Below are 26,763 nucleotides of genomic sequence, written 5' to 3'. Positions count from 1 at the left end.
CAGCACTAGAGGAATTAAAGAAACACACACAGAAATATAGAGGTGTGAAGTGGGAAATCAGGGGTCTCACAGCCTTCAGAGCTGAGAGCCCTGAACAGAGATTTACCCACATATTTATTAACAGCAAGCCAGTCATTAGCATTGTTTCTATAAATATTACATTAACTAAAAGTATCCCTTATGGGAAATGAAGGGATGGGCTGAAATAAAGGGATGGGTTGGGCTAGTTATCTGCAGCAGGAGCATGTCCTTAAGGCACAGATCGCTTATGCTATTGTTTGTGGTTTAAGGGTGCCTTAAAGCGGTTTTCCGCCCTGGGTGGGCCAGGTGTTCCTTGCCCTCATTCCGGTAAACCCAAAACCTTCCAGCGTGGGTGTTAAGGCCATCATGAACAGTGCTGCAAAGATTTTATGGCCAGATTTTGGGGGGCCTGTTCCCAACAATAATTAAATTTTACTTTCCCCTTCTTTTACTTGTTAGCTATAGATTCTGTTAGTATTCTCTTAGTTTTTGCCCTAGAGATTATAAGTACATCTTTGACTTACTACACTCTAAAACAAATTATTCCTATTAGAATTTCTCTGCTAGTGCTAGAGCCTTAGAACACTACAATTCCATTTGCCCCCTTATTTTTACATTTCAGTTGCCATGCATCATAACTTTACATATACTTTAAATTCCACTAGACATTATTATTGCTTTCTTCAGTCAATATTATTTAATATTGTCCTTATAGTTAACCTCTGTTCTTTTTGTACTTTACATTTTCTTTTTTTGGAGTAATCCAATTTGATGTATTTTTTTAAATTTATTTTTATTTTTTATTATACTTTAAGTTCTAGGGTACATGTGCACAACGTGCAGGTTTGTTGCATACATACACATGTGCCATGTTGGTGTGCTCCACCCATTAACTCGTCATTTACATTAGGTATATCTCCTAATGCTATTCCTCCCCTGTCTCCCCACTCCACGACAGGCCCTGGTGTGTGATGTTCCCCTTCCTATGTCCAGATGTTCTCATTGTTCAGTTCCCACCTATGAGTGAGAACATGCAGTGTTTGGATTTCTGTTCTTGTGATAGTTTGCTGAGAATGAAGGTTTCCAGCTGTATCCATGTCCCTACAAAGGACTTGAACTCATTCTTTTTTATGGCTGCATAGTTTTCCTTGGTGTATATGTGCCACATTTTCTTAATCCAGTCTGTCATTGATGGATGTTTGGGTTGGTTCCAAGTCTTTGCTACTGTGAATAGTGCCTCAGTAAACATACCTGAGCGTGTGTCTTTGTAGCAGCATGATTTATAATCCTTTGGGTATATACCCAGTAATGGGATGGCTGGGTCAAATGGTATTTCTAGTTCTAGATCCTTGAGGAATCGCCACACTGTCTTCTATAATAGTTGAACTAGTTTACAGTCCCACCAACAGTGTAAAAGTGTTCCTATTTCTCCACATCCTCTCCAGCACCTGTTTCCTGTCTTTTCCAACTGGTGTGAGATGATATCTCATTGTGGTTTTGATTTGCATTTTTCTGATGGCCAGTGATGATGAGCATTTTTTCATGTTTCTGTTGGCTGCATAAATGTCTTCTTTTGAGAAGTGTCTTTTCATATCCTTTGCCCACTTTTTGATGGGATTGTTTGTTTTTTTCTTGTAAATTTGTTTGAGTTCTTTGTAGATTCTGGATATTAGCGCTTTGTCAGATGAGTAGATTGCAAAACTTTTTTCCCATTCTGTAGGTTGCCTGTTCACTCTGATGGTAGTTTCTTTTACTGTGCAGAAGCTCTTTAGTTTAATTAGAATCCATTTGTCAATTTTGGCTTCTGTTTCCACTGCTTTTGGTGTTTTAGACATGAAGTCCTTGCCCATGCCTACATCCTGAATGGTACTACCTAGGTTTTCTTCTAGGGATTTTATGGTGTTAGGTCTAACATTTAGGTCTCTAATCCATCTTGAATTAATTTTCATATAAGGTGTAAGGAAGGGATCCAGTTTGAGCTTTCTATATATGGCTAGCCAGTTTTCCCAGCACCATTTATTAAATACGGAATCCCTTCCCCATTTCTTGTTTTTCTCAGGTTTGTCAAAGATCAGATGGTTGTAGATGTGTGGTATTATTTCTGAGGACTCTGTTCTGTTCCATTGGTCTATATCTCTGTTTTGGTACCAGTACCATGCTGTTTTGTTTACCGTAGCCTTGTAGTATAGTTTGAAGTCAGATAGTGTGATGCCTCCAGCTTTGCTCTTTTGGCTTAGGATTGTCTTGGCAATGTGGGCTCTTTTTTGGTTCCATATGGACTTTAAAGTAGTTTTGTCCAGTTCTGTGAAGAAAGTCATTAGTAGCTTAATGGGGATGACATTGAATCTATAAATTACCCTGGGCAGTATGGCCATTTTCATGATATTGATTCTTCCGATCCATGAGCATGGAATGTTCTTCCATTTGTTTGTGTCTTCTTTTATTTCATTGAGCAGTGGTTTGTAGTTCTCCTTGAAGAGGTCCTTCACATCCCTTATAAGTTGGATTCCTAGGTATTTTATTCTCTTTGAAGCAGTTGTGAATGAAAGTTCACTCATGATTTGGCTCTCTGTCTGTTATTGATGTATAAGAATGCTTGTGATTTTTGCACATTGATTTTGTATCCTGAGACTTTGCTGAAGTTGCTTATCGGCTTAAGGAGATTTTGAGCTGAGATAATGGGGTTTTCTAAATATACAATCATGTCATCTGCAAACAGGGACAGTGTGACTTCCTCTTTCCTAATTGAATACCCTTTATTTCTTTCTCCTGCCTGATTGCACTGGCCAGCACTTCCAACACTATTTAGAATAGGAGTGGTGAGAGAGGGCATCCCTGTCTTGTGCCAGTTTTCAAAGGGAATGCTTCTAGTTTTTGCCCATTCAGTATGATATTGGCTGTGTGTTTCTCATAAATAGCTCTTATTATTTTGAGATACGTTCCATCAATACCTAATTTATTGAGAGTTTTTAGCATGAAGGGCTGTTGAATTTTGTCAAAGGTCTGCATCTATAGAGATAATCATGTGGTTTTTGTCTTTGGTTCTGTTTATATATTGGATTACGTTTATTGATTTGCATATGTTGAACCAGCCTTGCATCCCAAGGATGAAGCCCACTTGATCATGGTGGATAAGCTTTTTGATGTGCCGCTGAATCCGGTTTGCCAGTATTTTATTGAGGATTTTTGCATCGATGTTTATCAGGGATATTGGCCTGCAATTCTCTTTTTTTGTTGTGTCTCTGTCAGGCTTTGGTATTAGGATGATGTTGGCCTCATAAAATGAGTTAGGGAGGATTCCTTCTTTTTCTATTGATTGGAATAGTTTCAGAAGGAATGGTACCAGCTCTTCCTTGTACCTCTGGCAGAATTCGGCTCTGAATCCGTCTGGTCCTGGACTTTTTTTGGTTGGTAGGCTATTAATTATTGTCTTAATTTCAGAGCCTGTTATTGGTCTATTCAGGGATTCAACTTCTTCCTGGTTTAGTCTTGGGAGAGCGTATGTGTCCAGGAATTTATCCATTTTTTCTAGGTTTTCTAGTTTATTTGCATAGAGGCGTTTATAGTATTCTATGATGGTAGTTTGTATTTCTGTGGAGTCGGTGGTGATATCCCCTTCATCATTTTTTTGCGTCTATTTGATTCTTCTCTCTTTTCGTTTTTATTAGTCTTGCTAGCAGTCTATCAGTTTTGTTGATCTTTTCCAAAAACCAGCTCTTGGATTCATTGATTTTTTTGGAGGGTTTTTTGTGTCTCTATCTCCTTCAGTTCTGCTCTGATCTTAGTTATTTCTTGCCTTCTGCTAGCTTTTGAGTGTGTTTGCTCTTGCTTCTGTGGTTCTTTTAATTGTGATGTTAGGGTGTCAATTTTAGATTTTTCCTGTTTTCTCTTGTGGGCATTTAGTGCTATAAATTTCCTTATACATACTGCTTTAAATGTATCCCAGAGATTCTGGTATGTTGTGTCTTTGTTCTCATTGGTTTCAAAGAACATCTTTATTTCTGCCTTCATTTCGTTATGTACCCAGTAGTCATTCAGGAGCAGGTTGTTCAGTTTCCATGTAGTTGAGTGGTTTTGAGTGAGTTTCTTAATCCTGAGTTCTAGTTTGATTGCACTGTGGTCTGAGAGACAGTTTGTTATAATTTCTGTTCTTGTACATTTGCTGGGGAGTGCTTTACTTCCAACTACGTGGTCAATTTTGGAATATGTGCGATGCGGTGCTGAGAAGAATGTATATTCTGTTGATTTGAGGTGGAGAGTTCTGTAAATATCTATTAGGTCCACTTGGTGCAGAGTTGAGTTCAATTCCAGGATATCCTTGTTAACTTTCTGTCTCGTTGATCTGTCTAATGTTGACAGTGGGGTGTTAAAGTCTCCCATTATTATTGTGTGGGAGTCTAAATCTCTTTGTAGGTCTCTAAGGACTTGCTTTATGAATCTGGGTGCTCCTGTATAGGATACATATATATTTAGGATAGTTAACTCTTCTTGTTGAATTGATCCCTTTACTCTTATGTAATGGCCTTCTTTGTCTCTTTTGATCTTTGCTGGTTTAAATTCTGTTTTATCAGAGACTGGGATTGCAATCCCTGCCTTTTTTTCTTTTCCATTTGCTTGGTAGCTCTTCCTCCATCCCTTTATTTTGAGCCTATGTATGTCTCTGCACGTGAGATGGGTCTCCTGAATACAGCACAGTAATGGGTCTTGCCTCTTTATCCAATTTGCCAGTCTGTGTCTTTTACTGGAGCATTTAGCCCATTTACATTTAAGGTTAATATTGTTATGTGTGAATTTGGTCCTGTCATTATGATGTTAGCTGGCTATTTTGTTCATTAGTTGATGCAGTTTCTTTCTAGCATTGATGTTCTTTACATTTTGGCATGTTTTTGCAGTGGCTGGTGCCAGTTATTCCTTTCCATGTTTGGTGCTTCCTTCAGGAGCTCTTTTAGGGCAGGCCTGGTGGCAACAGAATCTCTCAGCATTTGCTTGTCCATAAAGGATTTTATTTCTCCTTCACTTATGAAGCTTAGTTTGACTGGATATGAAATTCTCGGTTGAAAATTCTTTTCTTTAAGAATGTTGAATATTGTCCCCCACTCTCTTCTGGCTTGTAGAGTTTCTGCCGAGAGATCCACAGTTAGTCTGATGGGCTTCCCTTTGTGGGTAACCCGACCTTTCTCCCTGGCTGCCCTTAACATTTTTTCCTTCATTTCAACTTTAGTGAATCTGACAATTATATGTCTTGGAGTTGCTCTTCTCAAGGAGTATCTTTGTGGCATTCTCTGTATTTCCTGAATTTGAATGTTGGCATGCCACAACCCCATCAAAAAGTGGGCAAAGGATATGAAAAGACACTTCTCAAAAGAAGACATTTATGCAGCCAACAGGTTGCAGTGCAACCCTGAAGGAAGCACTGAACATGGAACAACCAGTACCAGCCACTGCAAAAGCATTCCAAATTGTATAGACCGTCTAAGCTAGGATGAAACTGCATCAACTAATGAGCTAAATAACCAGCTAACATCATAATGACAGGATCAAATTCACACATAACAATATTAACCTTAAATGTAAATGGGCTAAATGCTCCAGTAAAAGACACAGACTGGCAAATTGGATAAAGAGTCAAGACCCATCAGTGTGCTGTATTCAGGAGACCCATCTCACGTGCAGAGGCATACATAGGCTCAAAATAAAGGGATGGAGGAAGATCTACCAAGCAAATGGAAAACAAAAAAAAAGCAGGGGTTGCAATCCCAGTCTCTGATAAAACAGACTTTAAACCATCAAAGATCAAAAGAGACAAAGAAGGCCATTACATAAGAGTAAAGGGATCAATTCAACAAGAAGAGCTAACTATCCTAAATATATATGCATCCTATACAGGAGCACCCAGATTCATAAAGCAAGTTCTTAGAGACCTACAACGAGAATCAGACTCCCACACAATAATAATGGGAGACTTTAACACCCCACTGTCAACATTGGACACGTTAACAAGACAGAAAGTTAACAAGGATATCCAGGAACCGAACTCAACTCTGCAGCAAGCAGACCTAGTAGACATCTACAGAACTCTCCACCCCAAATCAACAGAATATACATTCTTCTCAGCACCACATCACACTTATTCCAAAATTGACCACATAGTTGGAAGTAAAGCACTCCCCAGCAAATGTACAAGAACAGAAATTATAACAAACTGTCTCTCAGGCCACAGTGCAATCAAACTAGAACTCAGGATTAAGAAACTCACTCAAAACCACTCAACTACATGGAAACTGAACAACCTGCTCCTGAATGACTACTGGGTACATAACGAAATGAAGGCAGAAATAAAGATGTTCTTTGAAATCAATGAGAACAAAGACATAACATACCAGAATCTCTGGGACACATTTAAAGCAGTGTGTAGAGGTAAATTTATAGCACTAAATGCCCACAAGAGAAAGCAGGAATGATCTAAAATTAACACCCTAACATCACAATGAAAAGAACTAGAGAAGCAAGAGCAAACACATTCAAAAGCTAGCAGAAGGCAAGAAATAACTAAGATCAGAGCAGAACTGAAGGCGACAGAGACACAAAAAACCCTCCTTTGCCCGTTTTTTGAAAAATGTTTTTCATAGGTCTGATATTCTTCTCTGTATTTTGTAATCTTTTTCTCCCTCTGTGTTTCAATGTTTATATTTTCTATGTTCCACAGGACTAATGTTTTCTGCTCTGTTTTTCCACAAACTCCTTTACTTAGTTACTACTTTTTGTTATTATTAGTCTTTATTTCTAGAGTACCTATCTGATCCTTTTATAAAAATAGATTTCATTTATCTACTGAAATTCTTTATCTTTTTATCTTCTTTTTCCAACATTTTCTGTATTTCCTTGAACATATTAATCCTAATTATCTTAAAGTCTTTTTCTACCAACTCTAATATCTGTAATACTGGTGACTCTCTTTTAATTGCCTATAATTTCAGTTTTATGCTGTAATCTGTTGGCATGTTTAGTAATTTCTTGTTAAATACCAGATATTGTAGATAAAAAATGTAGCTTGTTCAAATGATGTCCTCTTCTAGAGGGGGCTCACCCTTTCTCTGCTGGTCAGATAGAATAAAGCCTGACCAACTTAATATAATCAGGGACTAACCTGAGTCAAAGCTAGGTTGCAGTATTTTAAGTCTCTGCCTACCTGTGATTTTGCTTCTACTTCTCTAGTCCTTCCAGGGCTTCCAACAGAGATCCTGGAGTATTTAAAGAGGTTCTTTTGCTTGTGGAGTCCTGATTCCTCACTCTTATCTTCTTAGCAGGACAACCCTGCCAAAAACTCTGTTTTGCTTTCTAGAGACGTTCCTAGTCTCCCTACACAACTTCAGTATTTGGCATTTGACATGAATGGCCCTGTGTCAGCTTCTGTTTTCTTTCCCTCCCTTCTCACTAGGATCTTGGTCCCTTGAATATTCAATTTTCTCTTTAGCCCTACAAGACTTTCAAAAGCTCTGTTGCTTTCTGTATTCCCAGTGATGGTCCTACTGTTTGCTTGATCTCTGCTTTATCCAAGGTACTTTAAAACCAACATGTTTAAGATTGAACTCAAAATCATGTCCCATAGAACATTCCATTTCTCATTATTTGGTACTACCTAGTGTGTGCAAGCTGTGGCCTACAGGTCAATAGGGCCCTTGAGCTATGAATGGTTTTTATATTTTAAAAGTATTCTTAAGAATATGTGACATAAAGCTTCGTGGCCCTCAAAGTTTAAAGTATTTGCTATGTGACTCTTTACAGAAAAGGTTTGCCAATACTTTTTCTGTCGTAATAACTGTCATCACTGTTTGTCCCATTATCTATGTTAAAAATCCTAAATGTTATCCAACTATCTTCTCTTGAAAACCAATCCAAAATGAACTTTTGTCATTTTTATCTCCTTCTGAAAGCAGTCTTCTCTCTGCCTCTGCCACTCTTCTAGTTTATGATCTTTCCTCCAGGTAATACCTTATGATTAATATTTTTATATTTAATCAGCACTTCCTGCTCCCACAAATCTGACATCTGCTCCAAGTTCTCCATTAAAATAAAAGTCCACTGTTATAGGACTCTCACACACGTAGAAAATTACCCTATATGTAGGTTGTGAGTGCATGTGCTCCTTTATGGGTAAATGTATGTGTGCATCATGTGTGTATATCTCAGAGAGTTTGGGATGGAAACATTGAAAATTTCCAACTCAGGGTGCCTTTCCACCAAGTCTTCTCCAGTTTGAAGGAAATGAGTTTTAGGTTACTATGAATGCAATCTCAACCATTACATTAAGGAATAAAACTAAATTCTCAAAATTAACTAAATATTTAATTCATATTTGCTGAGTTTCTGGTGATTACAGAATTTTGGCTCTTTTCCCTTTTTAAGGATCCTTGAATTAGACATGACTGGATTTATTGTGGTGATTGCATAATACCATCAAATCATGACATATACAATGGAACAACCCTTCCCGAAGCCTAATAAACCCTGTGGTTCTAGTGCCTTATTGACCCTGTGCCTTGCATATAATAGGTGTTCAATGGATTTATGAATGGGATTCATAGTTCATACTAAATATAATTTATCATGTTCTGAGCCAACGGAAAGCAGTCTTGTTCTATGATGGTTTTAAATTCAGAACAATTTTTTTTCCCTTGCAAATACATTAACAAAAATATACTATATTAAGAAGAAATATAGATTATTGTGGAATGTAAGTTAGATACAGCTAAGGAGAAATTTCTTTTACTATCTCACATCATAAATCAAATAGTAGAATGCTGAGAGAATAGGGAGTGCTAGGTGGATTAAACCCTATGACCTTTTCAGCAGCCAGATCTTTCTGGTCCTCGTGTATGATACTTTATGTTTAACTCTTATTTGGGAACTCAAAGGTATTGTGAAGTAATTTATAAAAATATACATATTTATGTCAAAATACTAATACTTTAGTATTTTGGGAATTGAAATAATTTATTCTCTTCTAATATGTTTGAAAATCTGCTCTTTATGAGAACATATAGAAGTTTTTCAAACATCTTGACTTTTAAAGCCTCTGTTAGAAAATAATTGAATCAGTCAAGTTCAGTTAAACATTTATTGACTACTAGGTACTGTGTTAGGTCCTGGGGAACCAAATGAATAAGACATATTTACCTTCAGAAAATACACACAGATAAATACAATTCAATAAAGTAGCGGGGATGGCTGAGACATGCAGAAAGTATTGCGGAAGGCTGTCTTAGCTTGAGGTGATCAGGACTGGCTTCTTGGAGGAGGAGACATTCAAGGATGAGTAGATATAGTCAGATGATGGAAGCAGATGGGTTGCGGTGTGTTTCGGGAGGACTAGGTGGCCCAAGCAAAGTGGGAAGTAGGAAATACCACATGCGGGGAGACAGTTGTGGTGGGAAATGAGGCGAGTCCATTGAAGCACCATGTGAAGGTGCTTAAGCTTTATCTTTTACCTGAGTGGCTTTCAAAGTTGAAAAAAAAATAGCTTTGTAATCCTACTCTCAAAAGGAATTATATATGAAAGCCAGTATGTAAAACAGACAAGAGGTAATAGGGAGGAGAGTTTAAATTCAAGAACTATTTGTGAGTTAGATTCGGTGAGACTTTGTGATTGTTTAGGTATGGGTGGAAGGAAGGTTGGCCCACAGGTTTTCTGATTGGGTGATAGAATAGAAAGTAGCTCTATCACGTGTGATATCGAATGTAAGAGCAGGTTTTGTCCGGGATGATGAGGAGTTGCTTTGTTTATGGTGAGTATGAGGTTCCTATGGGACATCTATGTTGTGATGTCTGCCAGACCTTTAAAAGAGTGAAACTTGAGGCAGGACTGTGGTGATGAGACATACGAAAGATGGTTCTTAGTACTGTGGAAGTGGAGGAGATCATTCAGAGATAGACTCTGGGCTTACTAACCTTAAGGGAGGAGGAAAAGGAAACGATTTAGAGGAGGAGTGGTGTGAGGCATGTGAGGAGAGCCAAGAGAATGGGCTAACCTGTGAACAGAGGGAATCGAGAGTGTCAGGCAGAGTAGAGAGTAATCACTTGTGTCAAATGTGGTAGATGTTGGGTATTAGAAGGATCAAAATGTGTTTGTCAGTGAAGTCATTAGTATTCTTTTTAAGAACTGTCTTCCCAGGACGTTGAGAGCAGAAGGTTGATTGTGGAGGGTTAAGGAGTGAAAGGAAAGTGTGGAAATAGAAATAGTAACAAATGTAGAATACTTTTGAAAGGTGTGTATAAGAAGAGAAGGAAAGAGAGTAGCTAGAGGGAGATGTAGTTTTGAAGACAGCTAAGAGTATTTGTGGGCTGAGGATGATGATCCAGTAGTGAAAGGAGCATTCTAGATTAGGATAGGGAGGAATTGATAATTGATGAAGATAGGTTCCCTAGGGCATGAGAGAGTGGGCCATTTCAAAGGTAAAGGGAGGGAAGGCAGTTGGCCTTGATGTGGAGGAGGAAAACCTTATTTCTGAAACTGAAGGGAAAGAGCACAGGCTGGGTGTCCAGATGGGTATATGTTTCTGTGGATAGTGGATGGGGATTGAGGAGAGAACATTCCTAAAGCCTTCCCATTTCTCCCCAGAAGTTGGAGGTAAGATTGTCCGTAGGGAGGAAGGGAGTGATCCTGAGTTGGGGACCTGATGAGAGTGGTAGAGATTAGGGAAGGAGGGGTCTGAGAGCCAGTGTAAGGATTCACTGAATTTGTAGTTGAAATACAGACATAAAAGGGAACAGAGGGTGGTTGTGAAACACTGATTGCTAGGACCGACTGTGGTTGCACAGACAAGGAAGGGGAAGAGGGGCTGATGGTCTTTGATGAAATTGTGGAATCCAGGGCCTGAATGCCCCATGATAGTGGTTCCCAAACCATGCTGCATCTGAAATCACCTGAGGATCTTTAGGGACTACTGGCACCTGGCTCCTACGCGAGGATTTTCTGATTTAATTGGTATGGGGTGCAACCTTTGTGTGGGAGGTTTCAAAGGTTCCCAGATGATTCCCACCCACGGGTTGCAGCAGTTTGTGCTCCAAGAGGCTGAAGAGCAGGTGTGGGGAAGATCTGGAACTCTAGAAGGTGTGACCAGAGTGGGGATATTAGCATTTAAGGTTTCTCAGGTAAGGACAGGACCCAGTGTGCATGGCCATGGGAGTGGCTGGCTGAGGTTGAGTGGAGGGGAAGTTGTGAAAGTCACTATGGCTTTTAGTATTTGGTGGTGCACTTTCCTGGTCTTTTCTCCTCCCACTGGATAAAGAGCCTCGTGATAAGAATGCAGTGCCATCTAACAGGCTGATTTGGGAGTAAGGATTAACATAGCATTTAACAATAGGATTCATACGTGCCTCATGAATGTGTTTTGGAAAAATTATAGTTTAAAATATTGTTGATGCAAGTAAAAAATCCCCAAACTAAATGACGAATCTAATAGGAACTTGCAATTTGAAAGCAAGATAACAGCATTTGAAAGCCAGCACTTACGATGTACGGATTATTAAGGCATCCTTTATGTGAGACTGTCCAGTGTTCATATGCAGTAAAATTTTTGTACCATTACTCTACAGTTCATAATAGTATGACATCTAATTAGAATGCTGAAAGTCTCCAGAACAGCAGGCCCCAACCTTTTTGGCACCAGGGACTGGTTTCATGCAAGAGAGTCTTTTCATGGCCTGGGGTAGATGGTTTTGGGATGAAACTGGCGTAGTTAGATCTCATAAGGAGTGCATACGTAAATCCCTTGCATACACAGTTCACAATAGGGTTTTCACTCCTATGAGAAGCTAATGCTGCTGCTGATGTGACAGGAGGTGGAGCTCAGGTGGTATAGCTCACTTGCCCGCCGCTTACCTTCTGCTGTAGGACACCATTCCTAAAAAGCCGTGGACCTGTGGACCAGTGCCAGTTCATGACCTGAAGGTTGGGGACTCCTGTTCTAGAAAACTGGTCACATGCTAATTTAAGGTTATAAATAGCAAAATATAAAAATAGCACTTGTAGCATAATTAGCGAAAGTAACCTTAGTAATTCACTTTACTAAATTACCCCATGCTTAACGTTGTGTCATTTGCCCTCCTACTTTGAATCCTTTTACATCTCATAAGGAAGCCCCTTGACCTCCAATAACTACAGACCATAAGTTGAAATCACTGACCTATACGAATGCTGAACTTTCCTGGGACAGTGAATGGCCAGCAAGGGTGTGAGCCAGGGACAATGACTTCAAGGTTTAAACATTTTTTCCAGTGTGAATCTCATAAGATGATTTATATGACATGATATTGCAGGCCCTAAAATTAACCTTGAATAGAAATATCTCAGGGAGACAGTTTACTGCATTGTCCAAGTTTAGGAAGTATAATTGGTACATAGTGGTTGTGGCTGGAATTCTATACGGTACTGTCAACTGACTACAACAGGTAAAATATGTCCAAAGATCTTTCTGTTAATGTCTTCCACTGATCTCTCTCTTATTTTGTATAAAAATACTGATTTTTCCTAATTATATTCACATCTCAATCACGATCACACCAAGCAGCAACCAGCTCTGGTAAAAGTGATATTTTCTCAGGCAAACAGATGGGTAGAACGGACGAGGTAGGAAAAAGAATGGGAATGGTAAAAGGGGAGAGGATTTATCAGCATAAGCCAGGATTTTAGGTTTTTGCAGTGTAATGTTACTTGGTTTTTAGTCTCCTTCACTTCTATTTCAGTAAGTGTAGTACTTGCTGTATGCTTGTCCCACTTGGCTAACTCCTACTCATCTCATGAGCATGAGTTCTGTGACCTCTGTCCCTACAAAGGCTTCCTGAATTTTTCAAGTATAATAATAAAGCCAAATCAGACAGGGACAGTTGGGTCTCTTCCTCTCTGATCCTCTGGCACTTGGATTATATTGTTATCCTAGTACTTATTCTATAGTACCAATATATGTAAGCAGGTAGATATATTTATTTCCATCTCTACTTCTCTATATCAGAGTTTCTCAACCTCAACACTAGTAACATTTTTGGCTGAATAATTTTTTCTTGTGGAATCCTGTGCACTGCAGTATTTTTAGCACCATCCCTAGCCTCTACCCACTAGATGCTATTAGCACCCCTTCCAACTTGTCACTAGCAAAGTGTCTCCAGACATTACCAAGTGTCCCTTGGGAGTGAGGGGAGAATTACCGCCTGCTCAAAACCACTGCTCTGTATTAGACAAAGAGCTTCTCAGGGACCACACCGTATTGCTTCTCACATTGCCAGTGCTCAGCACGAAGTGTTCATTGAATCACTAAATAACCCAGGATTTGAGGATTCACTAATGTGGAGTGAATTCACTCTTTCCCTCACCACCTCCTTTCTCTCTAATGTTGAGAGTCTCTTGATAGCTAGAATTATTCAAAACATGTAGGAAGTGGTAGGCAGATAGAGGAAGAACCTGACTTCCTCTTGTATTGTCACCATTGACTTGCTGTGTGACCTTAGGTGACTGACTTATCTCCTATCTTCAACTTGGTTTTAGTTTTAAAATTGGTATAATAGGGTTGTAATGAAGTTAAATGGGATAACATGTTTGAAAACATCACAATAGTTGTTCAACATACATAGCTTAATACTCTTGATTGATTGATTCATGCATTCATTCAGCATATGTTGAGTGCATACTATAAGCTAGGCCCCAAGCTAGAACCAGCTGGAGAGGACATAAGTTACACCCACACCCAGTGGGCCCTGGGCCCTGGCATTGAGGAGTTCCTGCTGTGATGTGGGAGAAAAGTGTGCAGTTCATTGTGTTGAGCCTTTTACTACTTAAGGTATGAACCAAGTGGGAGAGAACCCCAAGGAGACAAGCTGACCTGAAAGGTTGTTGGGAAGGCTTTTCAGAAGAGAGAGGCTTGACATTAGGTGGAAGAACATCCCAGGCAAAGGGAGCAGCCTGTGCAGATGCACGTGGGCATGGCCACCATGCGGAGAGAATAGTGAGATGTGGGCCAAGTTGGACAGTGATGAGAGAAGAGAGTTCAAAATAGCTTAGAATCTACATGAGCATGAACATTTCAAATTAGGGCTTGTTCATCACAGTGCCCCAGGGTCGATTAGGGCAGTTTTTTTTCTTCTTCTTTTCATTTTCTCATTATTAGTCTTATCCTTGTTCTTACCAAGTGGAGCCTCCCAGAATCTCACCCTTGTTTCCATTCGTTTACAAGTGTATTAAGGGTTTCAGCATATCTAGAAGGGTGTGTTATACTAGGAGCTCTTTGGATTTTTGCATTTTGTTTCTTTCAGTTCGTATAAACTATGTTCACATGTATCTTTGACACATTAATTTGAGATAAAATGAGCAGGGTTTTGTTATTTCTCCCTTACCGGTGAAAGGAGTACTGCTTGCATTATCTGTTCGCTGTTTACAACAACTCATTGAGGCAGGCAGTCTTTTCTTTATTTGGAAGATAGAAGAATTGATGCTAGGGAAGTTAACTGAGTGGTGTAAAGGTCTGTACAGTGGAGGAACACTCCTGGTCTTGTTACTTTGGTAACTCGGCCCTTTGGGAAGAGTTGAAAAATCAATCTCTTGTGCTACTGTTGTGGAAGCTCTTAATATATTGATCTTCTAACCTCTTAATATATTAACACTATTTGGATATTATTATTCAGGCATTATCCAGTGAGACATGGTCTACAGAAATATCTTTGAAAGATATTTTCTTTATCAAAGGCATGACCTAAACGTTTATACTTAATGGTTACAACTTACTTAGTTGAGTGATTTATATTTTATTTATATCATATTAAATTATAGTGTAATATCAAACCTTAAAACCGCAGTCAGTTAAATATCTCTAGTTTATGCTTATTAACATACTTGTTAATGAAAACACATGAAAAGTCAAATAACATGAACTCCATAACTATATTGTCATTCACACCTATTCATGAAGACTTATCCTGTCTAAAATAAAATATTTAAGATGAATAGTGGTATATATTGTCTATTTCCAACATAAATGGATTCTCTGATAAAAGAAAACTCACTTGTATTATCCTAACTCTTAATGTTAAGTAACAGCAAAACAACAGCAGAGGGCACCAAATATCCATTTCAGTCTTCCACAGTTTCTTGACATTTTCTAATTTTTGTGCCTCCCTTTTCACTCTCTGCCTTTCTCCTCCTTCCTTTCTTCCTTTTTTCTAGTACTTAAAATATTTAATATTGAAACCATATTGTGCATATTTTTTAGTGGATGATGAGGTTTTTCCCTTAGCTATTTAAGTATTATGTCAAGACATCAATTTGTTTTTATTCAGTGACCTTTTTACATTTAACATGCAGCAGAATTTCAGAAATTCTTTTAAAAACTTTTATTCAATAAACATTCTACACTAAATCAATAGTAAAATTGTTAAATATTTAATTTATTTTTCCTGCCAAAATATTATTAGGCAATAAACCATTTTTCATGGAAATTTAAAATTATTTAGAAATTTAAAATTATTTAGAACATGCAATGTAATATGGCTACATGATTTTGTAAAACAGCATACTAAGATTTGTCAAGTGTTTTTTATTTTCCATTTCAAGATTCAAAGTATTAATATCTATAGAAGTGTGTGTGTTTGTGTTAGATGTGTGATGTTTCCTAGCCTTGTTCTTAGTATCCTTAATCTTTGCTTTCAAAGGAGATTCTGATTTTTTTTTTTTTAATTATTAACTCTTCTGCTTTATACTTTAGCATGAAAATCAGCCTATGTCTGTAGTGCTTGCTGGTATAAATAAACTCTTTTTAATTGGCTATAGGAACCATTTAATATCATTATAGATTGGACTCAGTGCTCATTCAAGATAAATAGTAAATTATTTTACAAGGTATTTTAAAATCCTCTTGAAAACTGCAATATTAAAAAATGATTGTGAAATAAGTAAGCTTTAAGTCAGGATCATTGGGGTGAATGGTGAAAGAGTGCAATTATTGCCATTGTTTTACGTTTCTCTTTGTCATAGGATGAACCGAAATACACTGAAAAATCATGATAATATTGGTTTTAGAAAACACAGCTTTCAGGTATTTCACTAGACATGGTTTAACCCTAGAATATATTAAAATATTTAATGATAAACATTATAAATATATAGTAATGATAAACAAGGATTCATCAACATTTTTTCCTCTGCAGATTCTAAGTTATTGCTTTTTTGTTGCTGGAGGCTACTGCATATGGGTGTGTGTGTGTGTGTGTGTGTGTGTGTGTGTATGTATGTGTGTGTGTGTCTGTGTGATTATGTGCTGAAAAATATCCATGCTTGAATACAGATTAATCTCATGAATCATAGTTCTGTTGTTTTCCTTGGGTTTTCACTTGAGAGACAATTTTACCTGTTACTCTTAACCTATAATTGCCACAGGTTCACTTTCAGCAATGAGGAAGCAATCCAATAATTTTTTTCTGTGGTTTTATTTCTGTAATATTTTAAGTCAGATTCCTTATTTAAAATCTGAAATGGTTAGATCTGTGTTTAAAGTTACAATCGACTTGGTTCTTACATTGAAAATGTCAAATATGTCTGTCTTACTACCCTTCTAAGTAAGTGTGTGTAGATGGATGTATTTTGCATTTATCGTTGAGTTTTACTAGCAAATTTGAGATCTTTTCATTTGTACGTACCTTATAATTTAGCTTTCCTTGTTGACTTTCTTCTTAAGAACAGAGGCTTTATTTTCTCCCAAGAATCTTGCGCATAAAAGGCACTCCACAAATATTTGTTAAACGGAATTTAATTTTCTTCCATGATAATGTAAAGGTGAGTTTGTGAGCACACATTTCAAACGTTCTTAATAAAGGTAGCAGCGGAAGCATACTAAGCTTCCTGCTAGAGAATTTTCTGGATCCAATAGCCTGTGTTTGAAATTGTTGAGAGTATAATAAGCTCATTTGAATGAATTAGTGTGCTCTAGACGTGAATATCTTATGATTAAGCCAAGAGACTTATGAGTTTGTTAGATGTTTTAATTTCCCATAGATAAACAGTGTACTATATTACGATATCAGACATGTTGGTGATTAATTCTGCCATCTCCATGCATTTAGCCAAAATATCCTCACAACTTTGCTGCATACCTATATTTTGTTGTAACAAGACTTTGTTGGGTTAGTTAAATCTGTTGTCAGGTATTGCCAATTATGCAGGACTTAGTGATATCAGAAATTTTATAGTTTACCTATAGGACTTCAAGGTTAGTCATTTTCTCTTATTTTCTCTCCTCCTGTTATCTTCTCAGCTGTTTTTGTCCCTGTTTTTCTTTCTTTCTTTCTTTCTTTCTTTCTTTCTTTCTTTCTTTCTTTCTTTCTTTCTTTCTCTCTCTCTCTCTCTCTCTCTCTTTCTTTCTTTCTTTCTTTCTTAATTCTTTCTTTTTCTGTGGATTGATGTTAGCTATGATTTTTGCTACAATGACACAATCAGTGCACTAAGAAGTTCTGGTAAGAGGAATCACACACAGTTGTATTCAGATATCATTGTCCCAGACACTAGATGATGTTTCAGGTGTCCATGCACGTGGGCTGTCTGCTGGCACACCTCCCAGGAAGGGACGGAAACATTCGCAGATCTGCAGGTGCGGAAAGCAGGCATGTGGGGTTGACATCAGGTGCGAGAGCTTAAAGGGCTGTCTTGAGGCTACCACTCTAGCGTCCTTTTTTCTTCAAGTCACTTGTGCTGCTTCAATAATTTCTTTACCAAGCATGTTTGATTTTATATTCTTTGGTAGCAATGGTCTTTATCTTTATCCTGAAAGAATTTTGCAGGTCTTTCCCAGAGAGGCAGCATCTGCCAAAGCACTGTGGTGGGCTCTTTTACCTAATGTTGTTACTACCTATTCCTTCATACCCAGCGTCAAGTCTGTCTACCTAATATTGATATATGATGATATTTTATCTTTTGCGTGACATAACCAGCCCTAATACCTAGTCTGGTGCCTAGGCCATAACAACAGCTTTGTATGTGATAGCTATCATTATTAATAATAATTTTCCACATCAATATTATTTTAGATAAAATATTTATGTAATTTTATGTAGTATTCACTCAAACTACTGTTGGTAGGTAAAAAGCAGTAAACATAGTGTCTGATATTATCCATTCAGTGTCTGAAAAAGAAAAGATAAAGCACAGTGCTATGAGAAATAAAAGGGTTATGTATACGTTCTTCAATCTGTCCTGTTTTCTACATGCTCAGTGCTATTGCATACTTTTATCTTCCCTCATCTAGATGGTTTCATTTGCCTTCCATTTCACATTCATTGCTGATTTTGCTCCCTTTAGCCAACATTGCTGGTAGATAAATGTTTATACAATTAAGTTTGATCATGTTACTCCCCTCATTAAAACTTTTAGACAACAGTTCTCAAACTTTACTGCATAAAGTAATCTGGGTGCTTATTAGATTCTGACGCATTCCTAAAGATACTGGTTCGGGTCTGATATCAGGCCCAGGGAGCTGTATTTAACAAGCACTCCTGATGATTCTGAGAAAAATACTGCTTTAGTGGCTCCCGAGCCTGCAGGATAAAGCCATGCCTTGCATTCTTCATCTTGGACACTTGTGGTTTCAGCAGTATCCACTGTGTGATGCTTCTGCCTTTGTCCTGTTTCACATCTGGCCATCGTTCTGCCAGGAGTGCTTCTTCATTGCTCATTACATCTTCTGTGAGGGTTTCCTGGTCACCCGAGGTGGAATTGGTACTTTCTCCATTGTGTCCCCTTCTTGTGCCTTGCCATCTCTCTTTATGGCACCATTCATCCAACATTATAATAACTTATGTACATGTCATCATCTGTTTTGAGTTCCATGACTAGAAAAACCATTTCTGACTCATCTTGGTACCCTCAGTACCCTGCACAAACACAAGACATAATAGGTGTTAGGCAATTGGGAGAATGAATGAATTAAATATACGAGAATGAGATTCGGAAAGTCTTGATTGTTTTCTGCATTTGTAACTTTATATTTATGATTGTGTAGTGTAAATTTATTACATTATTTATGTATTTTAGGATACTTAACTGTAGTATAGAAATATTTAGAGCAGAAGTTTACCCACAGGAAATAGTGATAGATCTACTTGAAAAATTTGTAAGTAATTTTCAGAAGATAAGCCACTTGAAATACTTCTTGCAGGATAAGTAGAAGTATGTATGACTTGAATGTCAGAAGAGAGATTCAGGAGGGAGCATGATTCTGGCATAAGCATATGCAGAAATACAAATGTCTGAAACTACTTGGTCTTGGAAAGTACAAGTGGTTTGATTTGGCGGAAGTTATAGGGATTGTGGTCAGAGATGAACTTGGAAGGGTAAGCAGCAGTATATCTTGGAGGATGTTTTGTGCTTTTCAGGTAAGTCTGGATTTTGTCCTTGGGTTCAACAGAATGTTGAAGTCTCTTAAGCTAGAAAGAAACATGGTCAGATGGGAGGAAATTAAGACAAAAGAGAGACCAATTAAGGGGATTTGTAGTAATTTTATGACAGAAGAGCTGATTGGCTATTTAAAATAATTTTCCTAAAAAAATTTTAAGGCTGGTCAAGTGAAGCAGTGGGAGTGGAGAAGGGACAAAGAAATCTATAACTGGTTGTGACCAATTAGTTCTAAACATCACTGCACTTGGACCAGCCAATTTTATACAATTTTCGTAATAGTCTTTGTTCATTCTGTTAAGTACTGTAATAGCTTTAGACTATACAAGATGAGTAAGACATGATTGGTCCCTGATTTTGAAATGTTCCTGTATAGGAAAATGTAAATATCTAGAACAACAAATTATATAAATGTGGCACAGACATACAAATATGTGATACACAGTAGACATAAAATGTTGTGGGAGTTGAATTCAATAACCTCCTTAGCAGAATTAGTCTCTTTCTCCCACCCCCCGCCAATTTACTGGGGGACAATTGACAAATTGTCAATTGTGTATATCCCAGGTGTACAGTGTGATGATTTGATATACATATACTTGTGGAATAATAGGGCTTCGATGGAAGAGAAGCGATTGGAGTGAAGGAAGAGCATTTTGGGAAGGGGAATAAGTAAAAGGATTTATATGTGAGGGGCCATAATTTTGGTACTAGGGCCTATTTGTTAAAGCTCGGAAGGTATATTTGGTGTCAAACTGTAATGGACTTTGAAGATTGTGCTAAAGGAGTTCACATTTTATTCTAGAGCTTTATTTTCTAATTATGAAAATAATGTATATTGATTATATGATTATATACAATCTAAGAAATATATAGAAATACAAACAAAATGTTCTATGATTCCATCACAAGATTGTAATTACTATTAATATTTTCACACATTTCTTTCCAGTCACATATATATATGTGTGTGTGTGTATATATATATATACACAGATGTATATATATATATATACAGATTTTAAGTGAGATGAAACTATACACACACCCACATGTACACACACACGCGTGCGCACACACACACACACACACAAGTTATGGTTCCAATTTCATGTATTTAATGCTTAAGTATATATATACACACACACACATATATAAGCGTGGCAAGAAAGACTGCTTATATGTATATACACATGTATATACACACACACACCTATATAAGCAGTCTTTCTATAAGCAGTCTTTCTTGCCACACTTATATATATGTGTGTGTGTATATATATACTTAAGCATTAAATACTTGAAATTGGAACCATAACGTGTGTGTGTGTGTGTGTGTGTGTGTACATGTGGGTGTGTGTATAGTTTCACTTAAAATTGGAACATGGGTATTTTTCTACATGGTTAGATGTGCACACAAAATGTGATTTATAAATACTGCAATATTTATTATATGGCTATGCATAAATTATTTACTGGTTTCCTTATTGTAGATATTTAGGTGGTTTCCAATTTAAAATATTGGCTACGGTTTCACTGAACATCTTTGAACATAAATCTTTATCTGTATTTCTGACTATTTAAGATAGGATCCTGGAAATAAATGTATTGGATCAAACAATATCAATCAGAAAGGCTCATGAGGTATTTTGCCAAATTACTCTTTTAAAACTATTTAAATTCACGCCTGCAGTGTATGAGTTTGACTTTCTCTATACTGTTTTTACTGTCTACTGTTTGTTAATAAGTTAATAAGATAAAACACTTATCTTGTGGTTATTTTAACTGTCATTTCCTTGACGACCAATTTGAGCAGGTTTTCCCTATATTCACTTTTTATTTTTCTTTTACTGTCTTTGCTCTTCACAGTCTTTTTCTTTTTTCTTTTTTTTTTCTTTTGGCAATAGTATTCTTACTGCTTTTAAGAAATGTTTGTATTTATTACAACTCTTCATTAGTCCTATTTCTGGAACATTTTATTCCTATTTTTTAGTTGTCATTTAACATGTTTTTTTTTATCATAGTGAACTTTTAAGTATGTTTAGAAAGTCCACTCTCATCTCAAGATCAGATAGATATTCACTTATGTTTTGTTTAGTTTTTAAGAATTTTTGTCTTGTCTATTTTTCTTAATAATTCATGATAATGGAAATTTTTTGGTAGAGTGACATGATTAGATTTTTGCCTCAGAAAGAAGTCTGTGGCTCTTTAGAGGTCACATGTGTTGGAGTAAGAGACCAGGGACAGTGAAACCTGTCTTGAGGAGCAAAGATAAGGGTCTGAATTTCTGTTGTGACAGTGGGATAGGAAGAAAATGGAATGATTTCCAACTGATGAATCAGGAGGCCCAGCAGGTTTAGTGAGGGGTGGCGATGAGAACGTTAAAAAGCGAGGTAGGTACTGTGGGATCTCCCAATACAAACCACTGGGGATAAAGGATTGAAACTCCTTTAGGAGACTGGTCTGGCTGGTGATGGGAAATTAGAAAGCATCTACATATAGGTGATAGTTCCCATGTGGGAGGAAGAATGAGTTATCAGGGCAGCTGCCTGAGAGGGGGAGATTGACAGAGGTAGAAGACTTACCAGGAAGTACTCTCCAGTTAAGTCTTTATTACGCTCCAGGATGCTGGGGAGGCGGCTTTTTATTCTTTCTTTTAGTTCTTTCTCTGTCTCTGTCTCTTTTTCTTTCTGTCTCAGCAAAAAATAACAATGTCATATACTGCAAAGACATTAAGGAAGAGAAGGACTGAAGAATTTTCATTGGATTAGTCTACTACTTTCAGTAAATTTTGCTAAAAAGGACTTAAATTTGGCTAGAAGAGGAGAGAAATAGACAAGGGAGCATGGTCAAAAGATGGCATTTTTTAAAGGATCTAAGTAAACTCTAATATGTTCTTTATTCAGGAAATGGAATCTTTGAATAGGGAGATTGAAGGTAAAATGGAAAAAGGAGGGATATGATGGTTGTAGCAACTTAAAGAATCAGGAGCCACGATAAACGGATTATTCCATCAGGTGGAACAGTAGTTTGTTCTCAGAAACAGGATTTGCTCCTAAATTATTGAAACAAGTTTTAATCTGTACTATGAGTAAAGAGACTCCCTGCTTCAATAATAAACTGTTATTTTCTTGGTTTTTAAACTAATTGGCAATTTTGTGATTGTTTCAGCATGAAGTTCTTCTAATTGTGTAAGCTGATATGTTACATGCTGCTGATCGGCAAAGTTAGTATGTTACTTTTCATGATACAGGTTTCTAGAAGGACAGCTTAATAAGCATATTAATTCCTCTGATTATTTATTGCTTATTAATTAATGTATGAAATTAAGCACTTTTAATTATAACTATCTTTTAAAAATATTTATTACAGGGAAATTTACCTAAATATTCTCATAACTCCCTGATGGTTCAAGCAATAAAGACAAACCTAACAGACCCGGATATACATGTGCTATTCTTTGATGTGGAAGCGTTGATTATTCAACTCCTGACTGAAGAAGCCTCTAGGCCGAATACTGCGCTTATTTCCCCAGAGAATCTGCAAAAAGCATCTGGCAGTTCAGACAAAGGGGGCTCTTTTTTAACTGGAAAACGGGCAGCAGTTCTCTTCCAACAAGTGAAAGAAACGATCAAAGAGAACATCAAGGAACACCTCCTTGATGATGAAGAGGAGGATGAGGAGATAATGAGGCAGAGAAGGGAAGAAAGTGATCCTGAATATCGGTCCAGCAAATCAAAGCCTTTGACCCTATTAGAATATAATTTAACTATGGACACTGCAAAGCTGTTTATGTCCTGCCTTCACGCCTGGGGTTTGAATGAAGTACTGGATGAAGTTTGCCTGGATCGCCTTGGAATGCTGAAACCCCACTGCACAGTATCGTTTGGTCTCTTGTCGAGAGGAGGCCACATGTCACTGATGCTGCCGGGTTATAATCAGCCTGCTTGTAAACCGTCACACGGGAAATCAGAAGTGGGAAGGAAGCTGCCAGCGACTGAGGGAGTAGGAAAGGGAACTTATGGAGTGTCCCGTGCTGTCACCACACAGCATCTCCTGTCTATCATTTCTTTGGCAAATACTTTAATGAGTATGACCAATGCAACTTTTATTGGTGATCATATGAAGAAGGGTCCTACCAGGTGTGACCATGATAGTTTGATTTTATTAAGTTTCAAAAAAAGAAACCTGTTTTATTTTTTCATTGTTGATTACTCTTTTTTGGCTCTACACTTTATTATATTAGTGTCATCTCAGTTTTTTCCTTTTTATGTTTTAAAACACCAGTTTCAAAATGCCTGGTTAAAACATAATAAAATTATACTATTTTATGTATACGTTGGCATACTTAGATGTTATTTTTTAAAAATTTGGAATGGGAGAGGTAGTCATATAGACTAGCTCTTGTAAATATAATTATGAAATTGTATATGTACTTGAAGTTTGCCCTAATATTCAATTCAAAATATATATTTGAGGCTGGGCATGGTGTCTCACACTTGTAATCCCAGCACTTTGGGAGGCTGAGGCAGGAGGATCACTTGAAGCCAGTAGTTTGCGACCAACCTGAGCAACATAGTGAGACCCTGCCTCTACAAAAATCAAAATAAAAAAAATTAGCTGGGCATGGTGGTTACATGTGTGTAGTCCCAGCTACTTGGGGGGCTGAGGTGGGAGGGTTGCTTGAGCCTGGACGTTCATGGCTGCAGTGAGCCATGATTGTGCCACTGTACTCCAGCCTAAGCAACAGAGTAAGACTCTGTCTCCAAAAAGAAAAAATAAAAATAAAAATAGTGTATTTGGTTAAATGCTTCTTCACATTGTAACTTATATGTAATGACTGGCATGTGTTCAGAGATTTGGCTTCAGAAATTTGTGAGAAGTATAGTCAGAATTTTTCAATAGAGAAAGAAAAAACTTTTTAAAATGCAGAATACTATTTTAATATTTCTAGAATGCTTAGACTCAATTTGTCTTTTTATGGAGGCAACTTTTTTTTATACTCTATTGAGCATTTACCATATGAAGAATTAAAAACAATTCTAACAAATACTTACATAGCACTTACTTTGTGTCGGTCTGTGTTGTAAGTACTTTACAAAAACTAACTTGTTAGTGCCCTTAACCCTATAACTAGTATGTACTTTTATTATCCCTTTATTGCAGATAACAAAACTGAGACACAGAGAGATGATGTAATGTGCCCAAAGTAACATAGCTAGTAAGTGGTAGTGTCAGAATTTACAACTGAGACAGTATGCCTCTGCAGTCCAAGATTTCTTAATGCCTAAAGACTGTTTTCAAGTTTTTGGGCTGAATGCTTTTAATCTATCTTTCTGTGAATTCACTTGGACTAATGCTGTGGAGTAGGCTGAAATCTCAGCATCTGAATATTAAAGAACAAAGGATTAAGTACAATGTTAGAAAATATTTCTTAAACTAATATAAAGCACAAATTGTACATGTCAGATTTTTACTTGCTAATCATTTACTCATTTGAAATGGAAAACGTTAATAGGTCCAAACCAAAATAATCTTTCTGGAATGGTAAATTGAAAATGTTCTATATATGTTTGTTTTGTGATTTGTTTAGAAGTAGAAAATTTTTTATTTTAAATAGTTCTGGAAACATGACGGTGTCAAAATATATCTTGTATTTTTTTTCTTCTTTTTTAAGGCCACCTAGACCAAGCACCCCAGACCTTTCTAAGGCAAGGGGTTCCCCTCCAACTTCCAGTAATATTGTGCAAGGACAGATTAAACAAGGTAAAATTAAATCTTATTAAGTAATTGACATGACATTTCAGCTCTAGAAACTGAGGAGGCAGAGCTAATGTATAATCATAATATTTGTTTGTCTTGGGTTGTTAAAAGAGAGAAAAGTTGTTATATTCCAGATGTAAATATGGATAATTAAGTTGTCAGTTAAGAATAAATCCGATTTATTTAGAAAGTGATAAATGAACATATTTCAAATAATTTTATTATACTGTCTTTGGCCTAATTTTTATATATTAGGGGCACCTTAACTTGACAACAGTAGTGTTTTAATTGTGTGTATCTTGAGTTTAAAAGTTATATGTATTTTGTTTTTTTGTTTTTTTGTTTTTTTTGAGACGGAGTCTAGCTCTGTCACCCAGGCTGGAGTACAGTGGCACCATCTCGGCTCACTGCAAGCTACGCCTCCCGGGTTCACGCCATTCTCCCGCCTCAGCCTCCAGAGTAGCTGGGACTACAGGCGCCCGCCACCATGCCCGGCTAATTTTTTGTATTTTTAGTAGAGACAGGGTTTCACCGTGTTGGCCAGGGTGGTCTCAATCCCCTGACCTTGTGATCCGCCTGCCTCAGCCTCCCAAAGTGCTGGGATTACAGGCGTGAGCCACCGCACCCGGCTTAAAAGTTATATGTATTTTAAACTACATTTAGAAATGCTTAAGTTCATAGTTCCATACTATAGCTCATCTCCTGCCATTTTCCCATAGTTCATGTGTTGTGATTCACAAGCGGAAATCCTTGTTAAACTATTCTTTTTATCTTTTCTTTTTATTTAAGTCATTATATAATTAACTTTCACCTATACTTTGCTTTTCATTAGGAGATAGAAGAGAAGAAAGGTTGAGTTTCTCTTCCTTTACTAATAATTCCTACATATTCCTGAGTATAATTAATATACTTAGATGTATCTGTGTATATCTTTTATATTCCTATTAAGACTGACAAATGAGCTAATCAAGAGAGTTGGGGAGTTATGTCTACTTAGAGAACTTTCCTTTAGGCAAAGAGTTAATACTGACTCTTCACAGAATGTGATAGAGAAAAGTAAAGAAGTAAGCAACAGATGGGTTGATGTAGGTTCTGCTTATAAATGGTGGCCTACTGGCATTTTTCTCCCCTACCCCTATACTTTTTTTTTTTAAGTTTGAAGGAGTCAAACAGTAGTTTACAAGGTTTGTTAAATAGTAGACCCCCAACTTTACATCTGTAGTTGTCCCCTTCCACAGGACAAGTACTTTTATCTGTCTTAGCTGATTATGTGAGACTTACTTTAACATCCTTAAATGGTTTGCTTGATTTTCAGCATTAGGCACTGTCAGATGGTTCTCATTATGGAAGATAAACTCCCACACTTTCTATGCCATTCCCATCCATCATTTCCAACCCCACACGGTCACCCTTCTCATTTCCCTGACCCCAGGCACATCACCATGCCTGACTAATTTTTTCTATTTTTAGTAGAGATGGGGTTTTGCCCTTCTGCCCAGGCTGGTCTCGAACTCCTGAGCTCAGGCAGTTCACCCACTTTGGCCTCCCAAAGT

At 37.3% G+C, this 26,763-nt stretch overlaps 1 protein-coding gene across 2 annotated transcripts in view; it reads left to right on the top strand.

Moving 5' to 3' along the window:
- The window catches only part of WDR7 (WD repeat domain 7), a 389,155-nt gene that overhangs the window by 87,168 nt on the left and 275,224 nt on the right, over positions 1-26,763 (top strand). For both annotated transcript variants that reach the window (XM_008013992.3, XM_008013990.3), the window contains exons 15-16: positions 22,820-23,589; positions 25,125-25,213. In XM_008013992.3, coding sequence (XP_008012183.1) covers positions 22,820-23,589; positions 25,125-25,213 — 859 coding nt within the window. The remainder of the gene's footprint in view (positions 1-22,819; positions 23,590-25,124; positions 25,214-26,763) is intronic.

The sequence above is a fragment of the Chlorocebus sabaeus genome, chromosome 18 (genome assembly GCF_047675955.1).
Source record: "Chlorocebus sabaeus isolate Y175 chromosome 18, mChlSab1.0.hap1, whole genome shotgun sequence".
NCBI classification, from domain to species: Eukaryota; Metazoa; Chordata; class Mammalia; order Primates; family Cercopithecidae; genus Chlorocebus; species Chlorocebus sabaeus.
Note: the sequence above shows the minus strand (reverse complement) of the source record. Positions and strands in the feature narration are given on the sequence as shown.